The 20482-nt window shown below is 37.9% G+C and overlaps 1 protein-coding gene across 1 annotated transcript; it reads right to left on the bottom strand.

The window, feature by feature from the left end:
* Nucleotides 1-2198: 2198 nt before the first annotated feature.
* On the bottom strand, nt 2199-19731 carry gsk3aa (glycogen synthase kinase 3 alpha a). Its single transcript, XM_023394889.2, has 11 exons — nt 19397-19731; nt 14971-15056; nt 14125-14226; nt 13915-13998; nt 12918-13028; nt 12383-12513; nt 11811-12015; nt 10431-10526; nt 9143-9329; nt 8812-8889; nt 2199-7292 (listed from the first exon to the last, which is right to left on the bottom strand). The coding sequence occupies exons 1-11, from the start codon at nt 19569-19571 to the stop codon at nt 7231-7233; spliced, it is 1317 nt and encodes a 438-aa protein (XP_023250657.1). The 5' UTR covers nt 19572-19731; the 3' UTR covers nt 2199-7230.
* Nucleotides 19732-20482: the final 751 nt, after the last annotated feature.

Here is a 20482-nt window from a genome sequence, read left to right as displayed (position 1 = left end):
ATAACAAAAAGCAGCAAGGTAATACTCTTGTATGAAGGATTATCTGTCCACTGGTACTGATCAACTTAGACATTTTTAAGTAATTTATTCACTTGTCTAACCTGAATTACTAACTAAGATCATCTGGGGATTCACTGGCTCCCGAAAAATATGCTGGGAAATTTTCCGGCTTCTGGTTAAGCTCTGCAGGATGTTTGCCAAGTCACTGGCCACACTGTTCCCCACATACCTACAGGATGGCTACTACATGGTTCATAGAGAACATTCTCAAATAAAAATAATTACCTGGGAGCATTTTAATCTTCTGGGTCTGTTAGTGAAATGGCAGTTTCAACTTTTTTGTATGCATTTAGGTAGTTTAGTCCAGTGATTCACAACCTAAGGGTCCAGGGCCCTCCAAATGGTCACAAGATAAGTTTATTTTCAGGGTAAAACTGTAAAAGGTTCATTAAAAGGTCTGTTCACTTAGAATCTGGTCAGACAGAGACAGGACAGCAGTAATATATTGGCAGAACTCGGGTATTTTCCGCAGCTAACTTACATCTGAGTATGTAGGAAGTAGGACTCTAATAGAATTGCATGCACTTGCAAATAATGCACAAACTTAATTGGTTAGCCTTTAATCAAGGAGACGTGATCATTTTATTATGGAGGGCTGGAGAGGTTCAAGATTTACAGTGATTTATTAACTCAGACTCTGCCAAAGTAAATCACAGCAGACATGTTGATGTTATTGGATCTGGACCACAACAGCGGTCTACAAACAGAGTAAGTCATAAGTTAACTATTCAAAAAGAATTAAATAAAATTAAATCAAAATAAAAACTAACATATTATTCAATAGTGAGATCATTTTCTAATGATACAAAAAGATCATTGGCACATTTAGATTTGATTAAATTCAGGGACTTAGTATATATCTATATTTCAAAATAATAACACATGACGATAGGTGGGTCTTTATAAATTTAGCCTTATGGATAAAAAAAAAAAAAAGTGTTAAAATGAGCAAAACATTGATCATTAGGTCCAACTTTGTGTCCTCTAGTAATACATCAAAAATAATACTACTAGTAATAATACTACTAATGAATTTTCTACGAAAAAACTGAGAGCAGGAAAGAGATGTTCTGTTGTTTTGATATCACCTTCACAGAAAAGACATTTAATTACCTCAAATCCAAGTCTTAGTCTTATAGGGTCACTGGAAGGGTAGAAATCATTCATTATTTTGTAGTGGATTTCTTTTGGTTTGCATGGGACTGGGTATTTGAAAAATGTTGTTCTCAGTTTGGATACTTTTTGTAAGTCAAACAATTTCATATTATTTCTACAAGCTGAGCAGGGTATAACAGTATATACGAGTAGACCTTATGAATTAGTTTGAACACTTTTTATCAAGAAAATAAATTCCATTTATAGAAGGTGTGGGAAGATGAGATGGGGACTGAGAGTAAAGGGATATATTTTTTGCATCACAGAGGAAATGTCCATCTTTATTTACAGTCTATGGTTTGAAATTGTTTTACAGGAAGTGAAAATACATGGATTTTGGTGTAAAAATACTAAATAATTTTTTGACATATATTTGGAAATATAACAAGAGATAAATGAACAATTAACATAGACACGGGATTAAAACTGGGAAAATGCATTTTTCATTTCATGAGGCTTTTAACATGACAAACAGGAGCGACTGAAAACAAGGCTTCGTATTAAAATACAGCTCTGACTAATTCTTCATATCAAACGCAGGGTTAGACACAAAGACATGCCTCTATAAAAGTATGTCACGTTCTGGAGTTGAAGTAAATAAAGACTAAACTATTGTGCTCTGAGTGAAAGACTAAATAAGAGAGATATTGTGTCTCTTCTAACTTTCTCTCCGAGTGATCATTTTACAGTTAATACAGCTGAAATCACAGCTCAGTCTTTGTCTTTCATTGATGTGTTTGGGGATTTTGTCAGATGATGTCGCAGTTGTAAAATCAGGATTTGACCAGAGGCGGTCCAAATGGACATATACTACCTTTACCAGGCCTGCATGAAGGATTATCTGTCCGCTGGTGTTGAACCCGAGAGAGGCTATACTGGTCGCAGCGTTACATGGTGAAAATTTAAACTTAAATACAGTTCACAACCTCTGAACAGGAATTAACCTTTAAAGTTCTCAGACAATTCAGTGCACACGATCTAAACACAGTTTCATCACTTTATTACAGTAAATGAGTCCATATCATACACACAGAACAGAGACAGACAGGCTTGTGTTTCTTTCTCTCTCTTTCTCCTCCTATCCCTCCATCACCCAACACACCAGTCCACCGTGGCAGAAGGAGACCCACGTCAACAGCATTGGAGTATAAAATTAAATCAAAAAGGTGATGTTAAGAACCTATACAGACCTGCAATGATCGCCCTCAGTTGATCTAAAGAGAGGTAACATTAACGTACAAGTTTTAAAAACACAAAGAAAAGTAACATTTCTGAGCCACTTTACTTGAAACTGTTGGTTAATAGCAGAAACGTGTCTGGATACAAACACACATACACAACTGGCAGCTCTGCCTGCATTCACAACACAAATGTTTATTTCTGCCATCTTCTGGTCATTAGCAGCAATTCTGAATGCCACACAGCACATAAGACAAAATGCTCATGTTGAGAACTTGTTGAGCCGGACATCATCATGTGATTTCTGGTCCAACTAAACACTGTTGAGATCACTGAAGTCAGGACTGAAAATACCAGTGACCTGCAGCGGAGTCATTTTTCGCAATACTGCACGGTAATCATATATAACAATCTGTCACAACACAAAGAGTTCTGTTCCAGTAAGACAAGCAGAAGAAAAAGTATGTGGAAAACACACAGACCTGCAGCTGTAGCTGGTGAATATAGTATTTAACAGATAAAGACAGATAAAAGAGAGTGAACATTAGACTTGAATTCATCGGGTGGACTAAAAACAGGACTCCAAATGAATGATCATGTTGCTCCATATTTACTGGATGCATAAATAAGTAACCGTTTGCTGCTATATCAGCTTAAAGAGTGACATTACAACAGTGTCGTGTTTACACCTTGCTGTACACCTCATTGCCATCAAGTGGCCAAAAAAAAAAATCAGTTAATGCAAGTTTAAGTTTTACTTTCTAAATCTGCAAAACGTAAAACTTGAGTCAACTGGCACCTGGTTTCAGCCTGTGCGCTCACATTGCTCTGCATTACTGTGGAGACACAGGGAGGTTTTCTAATTGATCAATTATAGAGTAGGAGGTTACTACGGCAAGAAGAAAACAACAACAGGAAATTGGAAATGTATCTTAAATATGTTTCCTGTAATTGGTACAGGTTGGCATGTGTAGAACTGGTCTAATAAAGACTGAACAGCTCCCTCTTGTGGAGAAGCTGCAGGTTGTTAAATGTGACTGAGTCATTGAGGTGCTTTATAGAAAGAAAAAAAAAAAGAAATTGAATTACGGTAAAACAAACTCTGCCTCCCTGTTCTTGTTTCACCTTTTCAGAGATTTTGCATTTATGATACTGTAAGCAGATACAGACGGGCAGGTGGGAGAGAGCACCTTCAAACCCAAGATGCTGCTGTTACACGGATCAAATGAACAAACATGACACGCCTCAGTCCTTTGGGTTTTAGACAGACAGAATTACATAATTCATGGGTGATATATTTATTATATTTACCCCCTAAGTGGACAGAAGGAGCACATTTTGGAACAGAACCCTTACAACAGTCATTCAACAGTTGGGTGGTCCCACAGAGGGCGGAACAGGAGAGCTGAGTAACAATGATGTTAATGGCTACTTTACAATTTTCACTGGACAAGAGAGAGAAAGAGAGAGAAAGATCATCAACAAACATGAGGAGTAGACTGTTTTTTTTTTCTTCTTTTTTTTTCCTTTGCAGTATTTACATTTTGGATTGTGAAAAAAAAAGAAACATATTTACAAAAATGCACAAACTAAAGACTGCTTCGTAGAGAGAATGAGGAAAATAAGATATAAACAACTCTGTAATAAAAAGTAAAAAGAGGGAAATAAAAATCAGTGATATTTACACGTGCGATAAGAGAGGAAGAAAAGGAGAGTGAGGAAATAAATGGCTTGTGATACTGGGAGAAGAGAAGAATCAGCTATGTTTGATTCTTCTCTCAGGGATTTCTCACACACTTTTCATAGCCACAGAGTCTGACAGCTCTGAGTGTCACACTCCCTGCAGAGATGATCAAACAAGCTGGTTGGACTCTTTTCAGCAAAGAAAGCAGAACGTGTCCAGCAGTAACCCACCGGACCGGGAGGTTGCTAGTTTGAAACCCAGAAGCAGCTGGCAGGAAAAAGGAAAAGAAACGCTCTCCACTCTCCTCATATAAAATGACTGTGAATGTGGTGGAATTTAGAAAAAAAAAAGCATCAGGGCTCTTCCACTTATATTAAAAAAAGGGGTTAAAAACAAACATGGCTGCAGGTAAAACAGCAGGTGGAGGCATGGTACAATAGTATCAAATATACTATACTACAAACTTTCAAGTTGTATGTACTGCTTACTAAAAATCTGTATTGTTGACTGCTCTATTCCTAAAACACTGGCTGTTCAGACTGCAGTTTGGGATATGGTCATACACACACACACACACAAGTTTGTACTTCTATACTAGTGATACATTCTATGGGCCCCCAAACTTACTTCTAAATTTATCTCTAAAGCGTCTTAGTCCCAGTTTTTTGAAGTGAGGATTGGCCAAAAGTCGTCACTCTCATGGGGTCAAATCCGAATCGCTCCTCGTAAAGATAGAAGTACAACAGCACACAAACAAACAAAAACACAGTCACCTTAAAGGAGTTTCCGTGCTTGATATTCATGTTAACATTTAGCCTTTCACTCCTTATTCTTACACTATGCTTGTGTATACATGTCAGCAGCACTAATGACCTGAAGCACATGTTCATTTATCCTGTTACTGTTGTTTCTACGAAGCTTCTTCTTGTAAAAACTGAAGACTTTTCATTTATTTCCACTGATGAGAAGTGAAGTTTGCTGAAGAAGCTGCAACACTATTTCCAAGCCTTCTCAGTCAACAATTCACACATTCAACTCTCATCCAAAAACAAAGAAATAAATATGTTTACATCAAGTATCCTCTATTTAAAAACATGCAATTCCCATTCCCATTCCCATTTAAGCATTGTTTAGTTTATCTAATTAACGGGAGGACTCACATTCGCTTCTCGTTTCCATACAGTGTATGAGTACGACAGCATTTTTCTCTACACTGAAACCGGGACAGGAATGATCTTAATGCTAGAGGGGATTTCCACCAAAAGTGACTTCTTGTTTTTTACTTCTAATCTGCAAATATTTTTTCAGGGGATCTTACAGGTTGTTGATATAGGTTTTTGACCACGTTTATTAACAGATTTTAAGACTAAAACAAGGAATCAGTTTCTGTATGGCTACATGTCAACAGGTAGAAGAGAGAAAAAGACAACATGAAATTGTAAAAGGAAGCGATCAGGTAACTATATTTACCACATTTTAACACTTTTCAAGGCTTTAAAATGAATAGTATATTTTTTAAAACCGATTTCAGATTTAAATTTCTTTTAAAAAGCACCCAGTTTCCCTAATTGAGAAGTTTTGACTTCTTATTACCTCCAGCAGCACAAATAGCTAAGTGAAAGTTGTGAATTAAAACAAAGAAAAAAACAAAAGTTTTTGTTTAGTTAAAGGAACACAATTACAGCAAATTTTAGTGGAATAAACTTAAGACTTTTCTTGATTCAGCCACTGGCTCCGCAGTAAACTGCTGTTTTGATCAGCTATTACAGCCTCTAGTTACTGACAGTAACACCAGTGAAACCAGAAGGTTTTCATTCAAAGGTAAAATAAAGGAATAAACAAAGCTTCTTCTTTTAGATGGTTAAAAGGGGCAGAAGTTTGTTTAATTTCTTTGAGCAGATAAATTTCACAAACAATTTCTTTAAGAGGCATCAGTGTTGTGGTGAGTAATGACTGATGTTTTTTTTTTAGTTTATTAGATAAGCTTCAGTTTTCATCTTCAATTTAAGATCACAAGGAACCTCTGAGCTTTTATTGGTGTGAGGATCTGGGACCGTGGCGTCCTCAGCACAGCCATCTAATCATCAACTGAACACAACTAATTACTTGACAGGAGAGAGAACAAGCAGCTTTGTTTGCTCAATATCAAAAGGCTCTAGATGAAGATCTCAGTTTGCTTTTGTGGAGCACCAGTCACATTTTCTTCACAGCTCTATTGGTGAGGAACAAGAGGAAGAGTTTTCCTCTGGATGCCTCTCTGCTGTCCTGATGTGTACAAATAAAATCACTATTAAAAAGTGGTCGATTTCACTCATATTTATATGGCAGTTTAAATGAAGTACAACTGTGGACAGGTCCAGGGGACAAGACAAAGGCTGGTACTCAGTGATTGGCTGGTGTCTGGTGATTTCCAGTCCAGTCTAAAATCACAGCCACTGAACATGACAAATGTCAAAGGGATATTCAACAAACCTCCAACCACACACAGATTAATGCAACCTACAGCTGCAGAGTTTTTCTACTATGCCTCCTCAGCAGGTAAATTAACAAGACCTGGAGATTTAATTTGAGCTTAAACATCAGATTGTGTGATTTATGAATTCATCAGTCCCCACATCTGTTCTCCTGCCCTGAGTTAAATAAAATTACCTTTACCCTGATGACCTACTTAGGGACAGTTCTAGTCTTGGTCAGGCAGTGTTCAGTCCAACCCTTTACTAACAGGGATTTAAAACATGGAAGAATAATTTAAAAGAAATTATCTGAGGTGGAAAAAAAAACAAAAAACAAAACTAGAGACCAGTTGTGTGATCACATGATGCTTTCAATTACTCAAATAAATAAACACAAATATAAAGAAGAAAAAGGAAAAAAAAAAAATGTTGATTAAAAAAGGTTTATATTACAGAGGACCAGCCCCCACTATTGAACCTTCATACCACCCGAGCAGCAGCGAGACGACTGTGTGTGTGACCTGCCGTAATTTCAACCCTGGCAGCTACAGAACTAATAGTTTGTTCAATGTATTTACTGTACAAAAACAGATCATCTAAGAGGAGAGCAAGCAGCATGGAGGAAAGCAGTAGAGTGTGAGTGTGTGTGTGTGTCTGAGATAAGGGTGAGGCTGGCAGGCAGACAGGTGAGAAGCTGCTTCAGATGCTGTTAAGAGATCCTGGTACTGAACTGTGTTGAGATGAATCTGAACCGGTGCCATCTGAAGGAGAAGAGGAGGAGAGAGAGGCAGAGTGAGCTGTGAATTAATGGTCTGCAATAGTGCAACAGACATGACTGTAAGAGGTGAGTACAATCACTACAGCAGAGGACATTACACTACAATTACCACCTTGTGGTCAAGTTGCAATTTACATCCATGTCTGTCCAGACTCATAATATATGTAGTGAAGACTTACTTTGAAGGAATTTAATAAAAGGTATTAAGTGTATTTTATCATAATTAGCATACTCATTCTTCTAGCCCAAAACTGCATCACAGTGACCTTTGACCAGTTCTTCTTCGAGTCCAAGTGGACATTTGTGCCACATGTAATAAAATTCATAATATATCATGTTCACAAGAAAATCTAAAATGGCTCATTTCTGGATAACAGATCAATATTTCAAATCTAAAACGGAGTATCAGGACCTCATTGAGGAAAAAAAAAATATTAAGTCATGAAGTCGACTTAAACGACGAGAATAAAGTCATAATGTTATGAGAATAAAATCATATTTCAAGAAAATAGTCATAATGTTATGAGAATAAAGTCATAATTTTATAAGAAAAGAATCATATAATGAGAATAAAGTTGTAATTTTACGTTCCATGTTGTTTTCGAGGGGAAAATATCAGAAACTTTAAAATGAGGAACGTGGAGCATCCTGTGAAGTTCTTCTTTAGCAGAGGTTTCACAAATAAGCAGATACTTCATCTTATGGCTCTCATCATCATCATCATCATCATCATCATCATCATCAGGACATTGAAAGGATTGTGAAGAAACTGAGTCTACTCAATTGTTAGACAGACAAACAGCAGGCTGCCCCAGACTGTCCTTTCACCTGTTTGATTGGTTGCTCGTAATATTCCTAAAAAAAAATTTTTTTCTTCTCTTGAAATTTTACATTTCTAATTCTTGGAATATTCCGAATTTTTCTTGTAAAATTATGTTTTTATTCTCGATATTACTACTTTATTCTTGTAATCTAATCAGTACATGACAAATTTGGTTTATTTCATATGCAGCTCTGTCATATTGTATCAGGAAACAGCTCTTACTCTTTTATTATTGTAAAAAAAAAAAAAATCCTCAGCTTTTGAGGTTGTTGAACTGCTGAACCACGATTTATAATAAAAACATGTTTTGTAATAAAAACATGTTATGTAAGTATTCCATGCCAAATGATTTACAGCTTTTGTAATTTGCTGTATGATTAAAACTATTCTGCAACTTTTATATGCAATTCATGAAATTGAGATATAAAAATAATCACTCTAAATGATAATCAACATTTTTAATGATGTTTTACAACACAGTGACGGTGACTGCAAAATAACAAAACCTAAAGGGAGTGTTTAAGTTTTTTTAAAATTCCAGACTGTTACTTGTGATGTCTGGATTGTTTGTCATGTTATTGTTTTTACACCACACCGGAGCAGATTTTGTCAGCCAGCATGAAACCATGCAAAACCAGTGATATTAACACTGACAATAAAATGATAATAAGTTTCCCACCGTGGGCAGAAGCAGCTGTATGAGAGCGAGCGTGAGGAGGGATGAGGGTTGAGTTCAGATGGGGCTGGATTGACAGCTCTGCAGAGGATAAAAAAACAAAACAAAAAGAGTTTTCAGTTCATGATGAGTCACACAAGAGGACAGAGTCGTTTAACAAAAGAAGAGTGTACGCTACATTAACTGCACCTCCTCAAGGGCCACAGCGCTGACCCACAACAAACCAAGAAACACCATCTGATTGTATTTAGCTGAACAGATGTTGACTGTGACTTAAACACAGCTGAAAAACCTGTCAGCCAAAAGAAAGGGAAATGTATCTGTGTTCATGTACCTGTGGTGCTGAAGTTGAAGAGCATCGGCAATTCTCTGCCGCTGGGCAGTCGTGTGTTGGGCTGGCGCAGCTCGTCGAAGAAGGCATGTGAACAGGCCTCTAGTGGGGAGAGGCGTGAGGCCGGTGTGTACTCCAGCAGCCGAGAGCAGAGAGCAATGGCCTCTGGAGGGGTGCGAGGTTTAAACACCTGAGGAACAAGAAGAGATTTATTTTAAGTAGTAGTCATGAAAAATGGCGATTTCTAGCATCAATGTAAACTACTGTCTGAACAAGTCCAATTCTAAATGATGAACAAGGTTTTTTTTAAGACAGAAACACCCAGTATCACTGATATGAAGCAACCAAGAAGGAAAACTGATGAAAAGGGGAGGCAGATTTATCTTAAAGCATAATTGTAGCAAATGTGGTAAATCTAGAACCTGAAAAAGAAAGGAAACACAAAGAAAACAAAGGTAACAATGGTTAGAACAAGGAGGTGAATCTAAAAAAAACAGCTGCATGTATTCTCGAGTAGAAAGCTATCCACTCTGTAGTAAATGTTCAAGGGCCACTTCTCCTGGTTTTACGTTGTTTCTGTACTCTGTAGGTGTGCAGGTTAATCGACTTTCAAAAGAAGGATATTAAAGCAATTCAACCTGCAGATTTAAATAGCCTGTGTAGGCAACAACACGTCTACAGATTTTCTTTCTATTATTCTACTAAACTGGAGTCCAGCACAGTATGTCACTTTCAAGTTTCCTTTTTGGAACAATTGCAATCATGCAGATTATTACTTTTTTTGAGTTCATCTACATAAAAATATATAAAATGTGTCTCATAGCTCATTAGGCATGTCATAAAAATCAGGAATTAAATAATAGTAATGACCATTGGATCTGAAACAATTAGTAAATTAATCAATAAGTTTAATGACACAAAAACAATCTGCATTCTGGTCATCATGTAATTGTTTATGTCATTTTTCAGACAAAACTGCACCAAAAAAAATCCCAGTTAGAGCTTCTCTATTGTGAATATTTGCTGGCATTATTATTTTCTGTTTTAGAAACTAATATCTTTGATGTTTTGAACAGCTGTTTGGACAAAGCCTGACATTTTATAGGCTAAACGATTGATCAAGACAACAATTGGCAGATTAACTGATAATGAAAATGATGATCCATGTCTTTCAGTTAAAAATGTCTTTGTTTTCAGATTTTCTTTCTCAATTCTTCAACTCTGCATGCCTTTCCAGACAGAACAGGCCTGCAGAGGACTGCCTGGTGTTTGTCCTCAGGTATTTATTTACCTTGGTCCATGGATGAGCTTTGATCTGAGGGAATTTGAATTCTGTGTAGTTTGGGTTCATCTCTCGGATTTGCTCTCTTGTTGGTGTTCCCAGCACCTGAAAACAAATAAGGGTGGGGTGGATGATGTTAGTGTGTTGATTATTCTACCTTTATTATGATATCAATACAGAACATTAATATCTGTTAATATCTTGACACACAAGATATTTTCTGATTAATCACATTTTTTATTTGAATGATCCAATGTTGATTCTTAAAATCCCAAGATCGATCTTTGCATTTGTGCCTTTTTCTGAGTAAACATGTACATCTGCACTAAATGTCATGTGTATGCAGTGGTTAGTTGTTGTAAGTGGTTCAGTAAAAGCTGCAAGAAATGTGAATTGTGTATTTTTGGAAATCAAATTATTACAACTTGAACAAAAAGGTTCTTTCAAGTTAAAAAGTAACAGACGATAGCTGGCTGCATTATCAGCCTTGAGTCACAACAGTCCTGTAAACTGTGACATCAATAGTAACAGTCTATGTGGACCTGCTGCAGTCTACAGGACTGTCGTGACTCAGGATGGTCAGCTGACTGTGGCTGTATCGTAATGAATCTAGAAATTGCATCTGGAGACTGCGAAAAAAGACTGCAGACTGATCTGAGCTCAGTTTGTGTTTGTTGGAGAGATATTATCTCTGTCTACGAGATGTGAAGTCGTGGAAGTTGAGTGGACAGTGTGTGGATTCTACTTTATTCAGTCTGTCCCTCTCGGGGAGCAAACAGCAGCTAAAAGCTGTCTGCAGATATCAGGCAACAAACAGATGAATTAGTGAGCAGACTCTCAGTTTCTGTTCCGTCTGTGCTCAAAGTTAATGAGGATGTCTGTACTGAGCTGAAGCATCCACTACTGTTAGTCCATCTGTAGCTGCATGTGACAGCAATTATTTTTTTTAAATATGCAAAACTGATAACAACCTTGTAACTGTTTTGCCTAGGTCAAAAAATTATTGATGTGCCATCAATTATGGTTGTTTTTGCCAAGGCAAAGAATTCCTTGGTCTACAGTTTTTTTAACAGGGAAATGTATTTACAGTTTAGACTATAATGTGACTATACACAATTTTATATTCAAGGAATAAACAATGTTGTTCACTTGTAATTTGGAGAAGTGTTTTATGCAACATTGGTATTTATCTGATATAACTGAATCATTAAGAGTCTAATAAAAATTATTCAACTCTGGACTTTGTGAATGGAAATCGAATCGGGAGATTGGTGCCAATATCCAGCCCTGAAAACAGGAAGCTGTAAGATCGGCGCAGTAATAAAACAGAATACACAACCAGAACAAAAGAAACACACAGATTACTTAAAAATGCAAAAAAACACTTACCTTGATTATCTCTACTAGTTGGTCCACCCCACTGTCACCAGGGAATATGGGCTGTCCGAGCAGCAGCTCAGCTAGTACACAGCCTGCTGACCAGATATCAATGTTTGCTGTGTAATCTGTGGCACCAAAAATGAGTTCAGGGGCCCGATAATACCGTGAACAGATATACGACACGTTGGGTTCACCACGGACCAGCTGCTTGGCGCTGTGGAAACACAAGAAATCACATTAAATGATGACAAAGGGTGCAGCAAAGAAAGGCTGGGGTGCACGGGTTAGACAGGTGATGAAGAGGGTGAAGTACTGTGGAGAAAATAGTTATCAATAGTTACAGTTAAATACAAATTGGAACCTAGTAAAGATTAAGAACAAGTTCACACTGCCATATTGAATACAATTCCATAATATTCGTGGGCTGTTGGTTATTACACTTGTATCTGCACTGCCACATAATGTTTCAGGATAGAAACTTTGAAATGGCATGTTTAATTCTATTCTTTTAGATCTTTTTAAATAGGGTTAGGGTTCGGGTTAGGGTTCATTCTCTGTGAGGAGAAATCACAACAACTCACCTGCCGAAGTCACACAGTTTGAGGATGGCAGTTTCTGGGTCGACGAGCAGGTTTTGGGGCTTGATGTCTCTGTGACACACACCCTGGGAATGGATATAAGCCAAACTGCGAAACAACTGGTACATGTACACCTGAAGAGGTCATAACACAAGAACAACATCAGATCAGCTGTCCACACTGTTGAAATGCCAAGAAACTAAAAGACAACATAGCAACAGGTGTGGGGGTGGTGTTAGGAACATCACTTACCAAAAACATCCACAAAAAGCCTCAATACTTTGATAAAGAAAATATTTAATTTACTACATTTTACTGAAGTTTTCCAAGTCTGAAAAAAACATAATTTGCATAAAAATGAAAATGTCTTACTTAATGCTGGAATATTTATTAATTTACTCTATTCAACAACCTTCATCAGGAAGATCTATAAACTTCTCATTTTTATTCTAAATAAATATTCCAAATAAAAAAACAATAAGAATACTTGCAACACATAAATGATACAGTGAAAGCAAAATTAACTGGTGAAACTTACCTTCACGTATATTATGGGAATGATGCTCTTGGCTTTGTTAAAATGCCTGGCAACCCTGTAGACCGTCTCAGGGACAAAGTCCAGCACCAGGTTGAGGTACACTTCATCTTTCTGGATGACAACATTAAACAGAGAGAGAGGGAGATAAGTGTGTTGAAGATATGAACAGTTTAACAAATGTTTCAAAGCCCTACCCACTGTTTCAAAACAGTGGGCACATAGATACCACAGACATGAGCATATTAAGACTGTATGATATGCAAAAAATAAAAAATAAAATAAAATCATACTGTGATATATTTTCACTGGGGAAAAAAACATACATAAAAATGATGATGTGGTTTTTGCTGGGGTCTGTTCAAAACAAACATTTGGAGAATCTGATTGGTAGGCTGGGGCATCTCTGCAGCACCACAATGCTTCATTTATAACGGTATATTGTTACACATTTTACCTATATCAAAAAATTAAAGCTCCTGAAATTTGGATATTGCTGTTGGCCATATAGTGATTTCAATAATATTTCTATTAATTATTCAGCCCTAAAGCTCCCACACACACAGAGCAACTGCCTGCTGTGACTCTTTTAAATAAAAAAAAATAAAAAAGCACATGCACTCACTAGTAATATTGTTTCCAGTAATTTACTTCTGCAACATTTAAGTCAGTGTTTCTATATTTGTCAGTCCAAGAAATACACTGCTTCCTTTTTTAGAGTAAGGGTATGTTTTATTTACGCTGTATTTGAGTAATCTCATCTTTAATGTGTATTGTGTGCATACATCACTTCCTCTCTTTTACTCCTGAAATTAGTGTCCTGTGAGATAAGTAATATGGTGACTAAGCAAAAGTTTGTATGATCAGAAAACAGCTTTGTTTTCTGTTATTCCAAGTTTCTATAATTGTACTATTATGTGTTTTAATTTGTTGATTTATATGCATTCTTCCTTAAAACTTTTATAATGTGAAAAACAAAACAAACAAAGAGCTGAAGCACCTTCTCGCCACTGGAGTAGAAGAAGTAACGAAGTCTGACAATGTTGCAGTGGTCCAGCTTCCTCATGATCTGTAGTTCCCGATTCTGCAAACACATGAGTGTAGACGGGAAACCAAGTAAACAAATTGAGCAAGAAAACTTTGAATGACAAAAAAACCTTCCACACACCATTTGGTTCAGATAATATGTCGAGGAAGATTACACCTTTACCTTGAACCTCTTATCCTGCAGAACTTTTTTGATGGCCACCATCTCTTGGCTGTCGATGAGCCGAGCTTGGTACACAACACCAAATGAGCCATTACCAATCACCTGTAAAGAGAAAACAGTTCTTCAGATGAGGTGCAAATACAGTCATTCACAATATAGTTTCTTACAGCTAATGATTCAAGTTCATTTGCATCAGTCCAGCTTCAGTAACACGGATCACATTTTCAAAAAACCTTTCTAACAATTTTACAGATCACGTTTATTTTCAGAGTCTAAACTGGTGCAACCTGTTTGTTTGAAGTAGGTCAGCAGAAAATTGTTCACCAGCAAAGGCAGGTTTATGCTAAATCTCCTCTTCAAGCACTCAGTGTGTTTACATGCACTTCAGTAACCACATTACTCAGAGAAACCAGGATACGTGGGTAATTGAAGAATGTGTTGACATATACTGTAGTAACCTGGTTGTGTCCATTTTTTTTACAACCCAGTTGACTTGGGTCACTAGACTAGCATTAATGAATACTGGGTTTTCTTTTTGTGTTTAATCAACACAAACAAAAAACAAAGAAAAAATCTTGATCCACTGAATATGAAAGAATTATGACCAAGGTACATACTAGGCGGAACATTTTTAAATGACCTTAATCACTTTCTAAATTACCTTGTCAACTGGGGGAGGTGAAGACGGCACTGTTGGTATCGATACTGTTGCAAATGAGTATCTAATACGATACTAATTCTTAGTATCAATTAGTATCTAAGTATCGATTTTTTTGACAACCCTAGTAAGGACAGAGTTTCTTATGATGAGACTGTTAGGTCCTGGGTTTCCTCTGCTCTGCTCACCTTGATGTCAGTGTAGGAGACTTCCTGTGGGCGGTCCGGTCCCTGACCTGGTGTGGCCACAACTGTTGTCACCTTCCCACTGTCTCCTAGGAAACAAGGAGAAACAGGGTTAAAATGAGGTCATGGCAAATAATAATAAAGTAGTATGATTCATACAGAGGATGTGGCTTTACCACGCAGCATGAGTAAGAATGGGGATATCAAAGACTGATTTTTCTTTTTTTATTGTCCTCTATTTCACTTCGAAGTAGAAGACTTTGTTCATTTGTAATAACAGGTAATCTGTTAATTGCTTTATTATGCTAAAATGTGTGAAGTTATAAGAAGGATTAAAATTGGCTGTGGTCCCTCTGGCTACTTCCTACAAGAGGTAAAGATATGAAACGGATTCACAACTTCACCAAAACAATACCTCTGACATTCAACCCAGGACACTTGCTGCAGCTGGCCTTCACATCTGGATCGTCTCTCTTCTGACCGTTTGAATATTTAGGTTAATGACAGCCCAGTGAATGAATGTCAACTTTACAGAAGCCTCCAAGGAAGGGGGAGGGAATGGCAGAGTTCATCTTCAAGACAAGACTGTGCCTAATTAAACTGGGAGTGAACCCAAAAATAGGACAGCCACTTTCTTTGTCCTGATAAACTGTTTTAAGTGATGACAGCCTTAAATACAAGGATTATTGTGTCAAATCATCCAGCAGTAATGCACTGCTGGATGATATGACACAATGATAAATAAATAAATAAATAAATAATAAATCTACTGGTCAATCAAACCAACTATCCCCAACAAAATTCTCATAATTTTATCACTCACTTGGGTGAGTGATAAACGCCATATTTCCAGTATGAAAGCCCCTTTTTTGGTCATGGTGTTTGTTTTCAATGGTTTCCTAGGCTAACTATATATCTAACTAAATAGAAAAACACATTTATGGGCGTTTAAGTCATGAACTGCAATATCCTTCTCCTCATTTCCTGTCACCTCTCAAATGTCCAATCTAACAAAAGGCATACAAAACACCCCAAAAGGGAGAAAAACATGATAGAGCCTCTACACTTAAATTCCAATACTCTATAAATATATAAAATTCTGGTGAATTCAAATTTCTCTGCTCAACCAGCTACCTTATAAATCGAACACTGCAATCTGCAGCTTAATTTCTGTAATTTCGCACAGACACACTAAAAGAACTAGTACTAAGTTTGTGATTCCTTTAACCAGTGTGGCCAGTCGATGGAAATTTAATTTTCCTCTGCTGATGTGTTGATGTGTTTAAATAATGGAGCAGCCCTTTGCCATCCAGTTGTCATCCTGCTGTATCACTGTCAGCCTGACCTTGTCCACATACTTAATGCTTTGTTTACCAAACAAGACAATGCACTTATTGATATGGCCCTCTTACAGCCAGAACTGCATGTCCTGGAGCTCATGTGTGTCCACATACACACACACAGTAAATTGTCCTCAGCCACAAAAGTGAGGTGGTCATCCAATAGGCATGCTGGCAATATCTGTTACAGCTGAAACTGTGAGCCCTGCAGAGTGACCGGGTCAGTGAGTTCCCCAACTCAGTGACTGAGTTCATCCTCTGGACAGGAATACGTGCATGCACACGCGCACACACACGCACGCACACACACGGCTGCAGGTTAAAAGTGGGGCAACTGGTTAAAGTATGTGTTTATGCCAACTGCCTATGTTGCTCCTCCTCTTCCATTTTCCTTGCTGATGTATCCGTCAGTACAACTGGGGACATCAGAGCTCTTTTCCTGCTGTCACTCATATCTTACAGTATGAAAAACAACTTTCACCAGCTTGAAACTTGCCGGAGGTCAATAATCTATCATAGTAAAAAGAGGCCTTACTCTGGCTTTGTCAGTGTTTCTCATTTATCATCACTTCATTGTGTCTGAACTCAGTGTTTTCATATCAGCAGTGCAGTGTCTTACTGCGCTTCCTGTCATTCACAGAAGGAAACTCACATCTGCAGGAAGAAATAATATCTTAAAAAAAACAAGACATTTTTCAAACTTTGTCACATACATATCTATTTATTTAGTGTCTTTAAACTCAAAGTTACGTCTGTATTTTAAGAATTCTGAAAAAAAATAATACAGCAGGCATACCATTCTGATTAACCAGCAGATGTTTGTGTTAATGCCTTCATACACACAAAAAAAACTGTACTTAAATGAACTCCACATCTTAAAGCAAAGTAGCTTCAAGAGAATTTAGTTTACCTTATTAATATGCAGTTTAATGCAGCAAGATCTTCCAAAATCTAACCAGGCCATCTACTCTATAGGGAGAACTTCTGGAGTAAATGTGAGGTTTCAATCAAGCATCTATTGTTTTAGAGATATTGTGCTCATGTGACATGTGTCTACCACAGAAAGAGAATTAACACAATGTCCACTTCCCTGTAAATCATGGTTATGTCTGCCAGTAATTAGTAAGCTGGTTTACATGAAATGTATATTGAGCAATTGTGGACAAAACAATCTTGTGATTTGACCATCCAAGTGTTGATCACATGATTTTATCTTATCACATCTGTCCCTGTAGAATTTTCCATTAAGACATAGCCATGAATCATTAAAAAAAATCGCTGCCCATTAAAGGGAAAATCCAAAATTAAATAGTGTTTTTATATCGGTATCTCAATTTAACTTTTGAATATGAACACTCCCCCTAAAGTTGAATACACAGAAGAGGGATGTGGGGAAATTTTCTGATTTATTGCAATAACCCATTTGCAGATGCCTTTCCCTTTGGATATAGTATCTTAACATTATGCAAAAACTCTATGAGCTCACTAATTCACTCAACTGATAACCCTAACCCACGTAATGATATTGTCAATTCAATAGATGATTCTTTTAACTTTAAGTAAAGGAATAGCACTGGCAAATATTTATATCATGTTATAAAAGGAGTGGAAAATGTTCGACTGTAAAATGCCACCACATTGGAAATGTTCATCTTCATTCCCTCTCTCTTTCACTGACATACAGTGGGCTTCTCAGTTCATCCTTGAGACATTCACACCAGCTGCTATAATGCAGGGTAGTGTCAAATACTGTACCATTTCTACTAGGTCTACCCCTTGCTCCAAACCAATTCAGAAGGTAAGCAGGTGGGTGACAAAGTTATTTCTTCATCCACCAGCCACTCTAGTTGTAAAGCTTTAGTTTGATCCTTAAAGGTCACGTTCAAACTTAAAGATATATTCTGTAGCAAAAGACTAAACTTCGGCCATGAGGTATATTTCATAAGCAGAACTACTTGGAAACCTGCAACATTTCATCATCAGATTCTTCTAGTGTTGTTCATAATGACAGACCACTGGTTGGTATGGCAACACAACATCCTTAATGTTCCATGTCCAAGTTTAATTTTTACTGGTGATTCAAGATGTCAAATCAAATCATTCCCTCTCACAAATATCTGTCTAAATAGGTTAATCCTGTCTCTTGAAATAGCCCACAGTCTCCCAAACCTGACAACATATCCATCAATCATCCTAAAGAGTATCTGTAACAGCCAAAGGGTGACATTTCGGCTTAAAGGGCCCTCAGGCTCTGCTCTGCTGCTGCTGCTGCTGAGGGAGGGAGAGAAAACAAGGGTCACACTGCTTTGAACTAGAGATGACCTCCCATTCAGGCTCTAATATCAAAGTCACACACAGCTGCCTGCTAATGGATGATAAGGTTTGGATTAACACACTTGCATCTCTGCTTTCACCAGTCACTAGAGTGATAAAAGGGCATACTATACAACCATCTCAGACAGGAGAGTAACCTCCTTGGCATTCCAGCAGACGGTGCATCACTTGTATCCTCCAGGCGTCGGCCACCTGCTGCTGAGCCTTTGCCCCACAGGTGACCTTGGTGAAAAGGCAACTTTCCGCCCTGACCCCTCTCCAGACTGAGCCACACTGACAGCTGATGCCACTCTCTCAATGACTCCCAAAAAAAGAACACTGAATGCAGCATGCACCTAAGTTTAGGTATTTCAGTCTGGCTTGGCCACCAAGAACAACAGAACCCGTTAAACTGCTCACTCACACCACACTGATACCCATCTAGTAATTTAATATTAGTAAATCAGATTATTCAATAAATTAGCTGAGGTTACACTGGGATAAAGTGATGACCAGTAAGGTAGTCTGACATCAGAAGGGGTGAATACATCCATGGACCGGACGGGAACCTGGTTACATACAAAACAAGTGGCTAACGTTAGCCGGCTAGCTAGTTAGCACGCTAGCAAGCTGGTTAGCCTCTACACGGAGCAATAACGGCGTTCTTCTGGGTTGTGACACACAACACCAGCAGGTGTATTCGAAGTAAAAGCATAGAGTGACATTTATTGGTTAGACAAACCCCGACAAAGAGCTGGTAGCTAATTAAAACTTACTGCCAAGCTTAAGGTTCGGGCATCCCGACGAGCTGGTGCCGGAGGCCTGCGGGACCCCGGACTTTCCTGTGCTGCTCCCCACGGCAGCGGCTGATCCGGTGGACGCAGCGGCGGCTCCTGGAACACCTGGCGGCTCAGCAAACGAGCTGGTCCTGGGCCGCCCGCTGCCGCTCATATCTCTGTGCAGGGGTCAGGGTTGTTTTTTCACTATTTTCAGCCAAGCGACTATTAATTATGAAAACCCGGCAGCGAATAATCGTGGTAAGACACACCGAGAAATACCGCTCCCGTTGCCGCCGGCTGTCTGGGCTGATAGCTGTTGCTAGACACCTAGAAACAGACCGCTCGCAATGCCACCTGGGAGATGAAGTTCAAGGTAGCTGTTGCTCAGGTTTGCTGCTCTGGCTTTCACAAATCAAAACAACTACAAATTTAAAATGACTTAACAGAGGATGTAGGCCAACGAAAGAGCATCAGTCAATCTATATATTTCAACAAAAATAAAAGAATAAAAAATGCTTACCACCAAAAAATATAGTGAATTAGCCCATCATCTTTTTTCTAATAATAGAGATTATTTTTTACATTATATATTATTCTACCTAGTCCATACCACCATACAATCTTATTTTGAAACCTGCTATTAATACTCTAATTAAAACTTTAAGAGCTTGTGAAATTAAAATAAAAGTAACAATAATAATGCAAATGGAAAGGTACCATGACTGATATTTGGACGGTTCAACATTGTGCTATTGTTTAAATCTTCAAATTAATTTGATTTAAATGAAGGCCTTTTTCTGTGATCTTATTCAATATAATCAGTGATGTGATGATTTGTCTTGCTTAGGGAAAACATACCTAATTGATCACTACTTAAGGCCTCTGGGCTTATTTGGGAGTTGTATGTGAGCTGACCAACGTTGTCTCTAGCTTCTCAGCGTGGCTGCCGTTATTGGAGGCTCTTTGACAAGGTCTCCTTACCTCAACCCACCTCTCACCCAATATATCCTGAATCTGAAAGGCTACTCTAATCCAATAAGCACTCTTAACACTGAGATGCTTGGTGAAGGCCAGCTGGAGAAG

The sequence above is a fragment of the Seriola lalandi genome, unplaced genomic scaffold (assembly GCF_002814215.2).
Source record: "Seriola lalandi dorsalis isolate HSWRI2012SDOR001 ecotype SW California unplaced genomic scaffold, Sedor1 jcf7180002054954, whole genome shotgun sequence".
NCBI lineage: Eukaryota > Metazoa > Chordata > Actinopteri > Carangiformes > Carangidae > Seriola > Seriola lalandi.
This window is presented reverse-complemented; position numbering and strand designations above follow the sequence as displayed.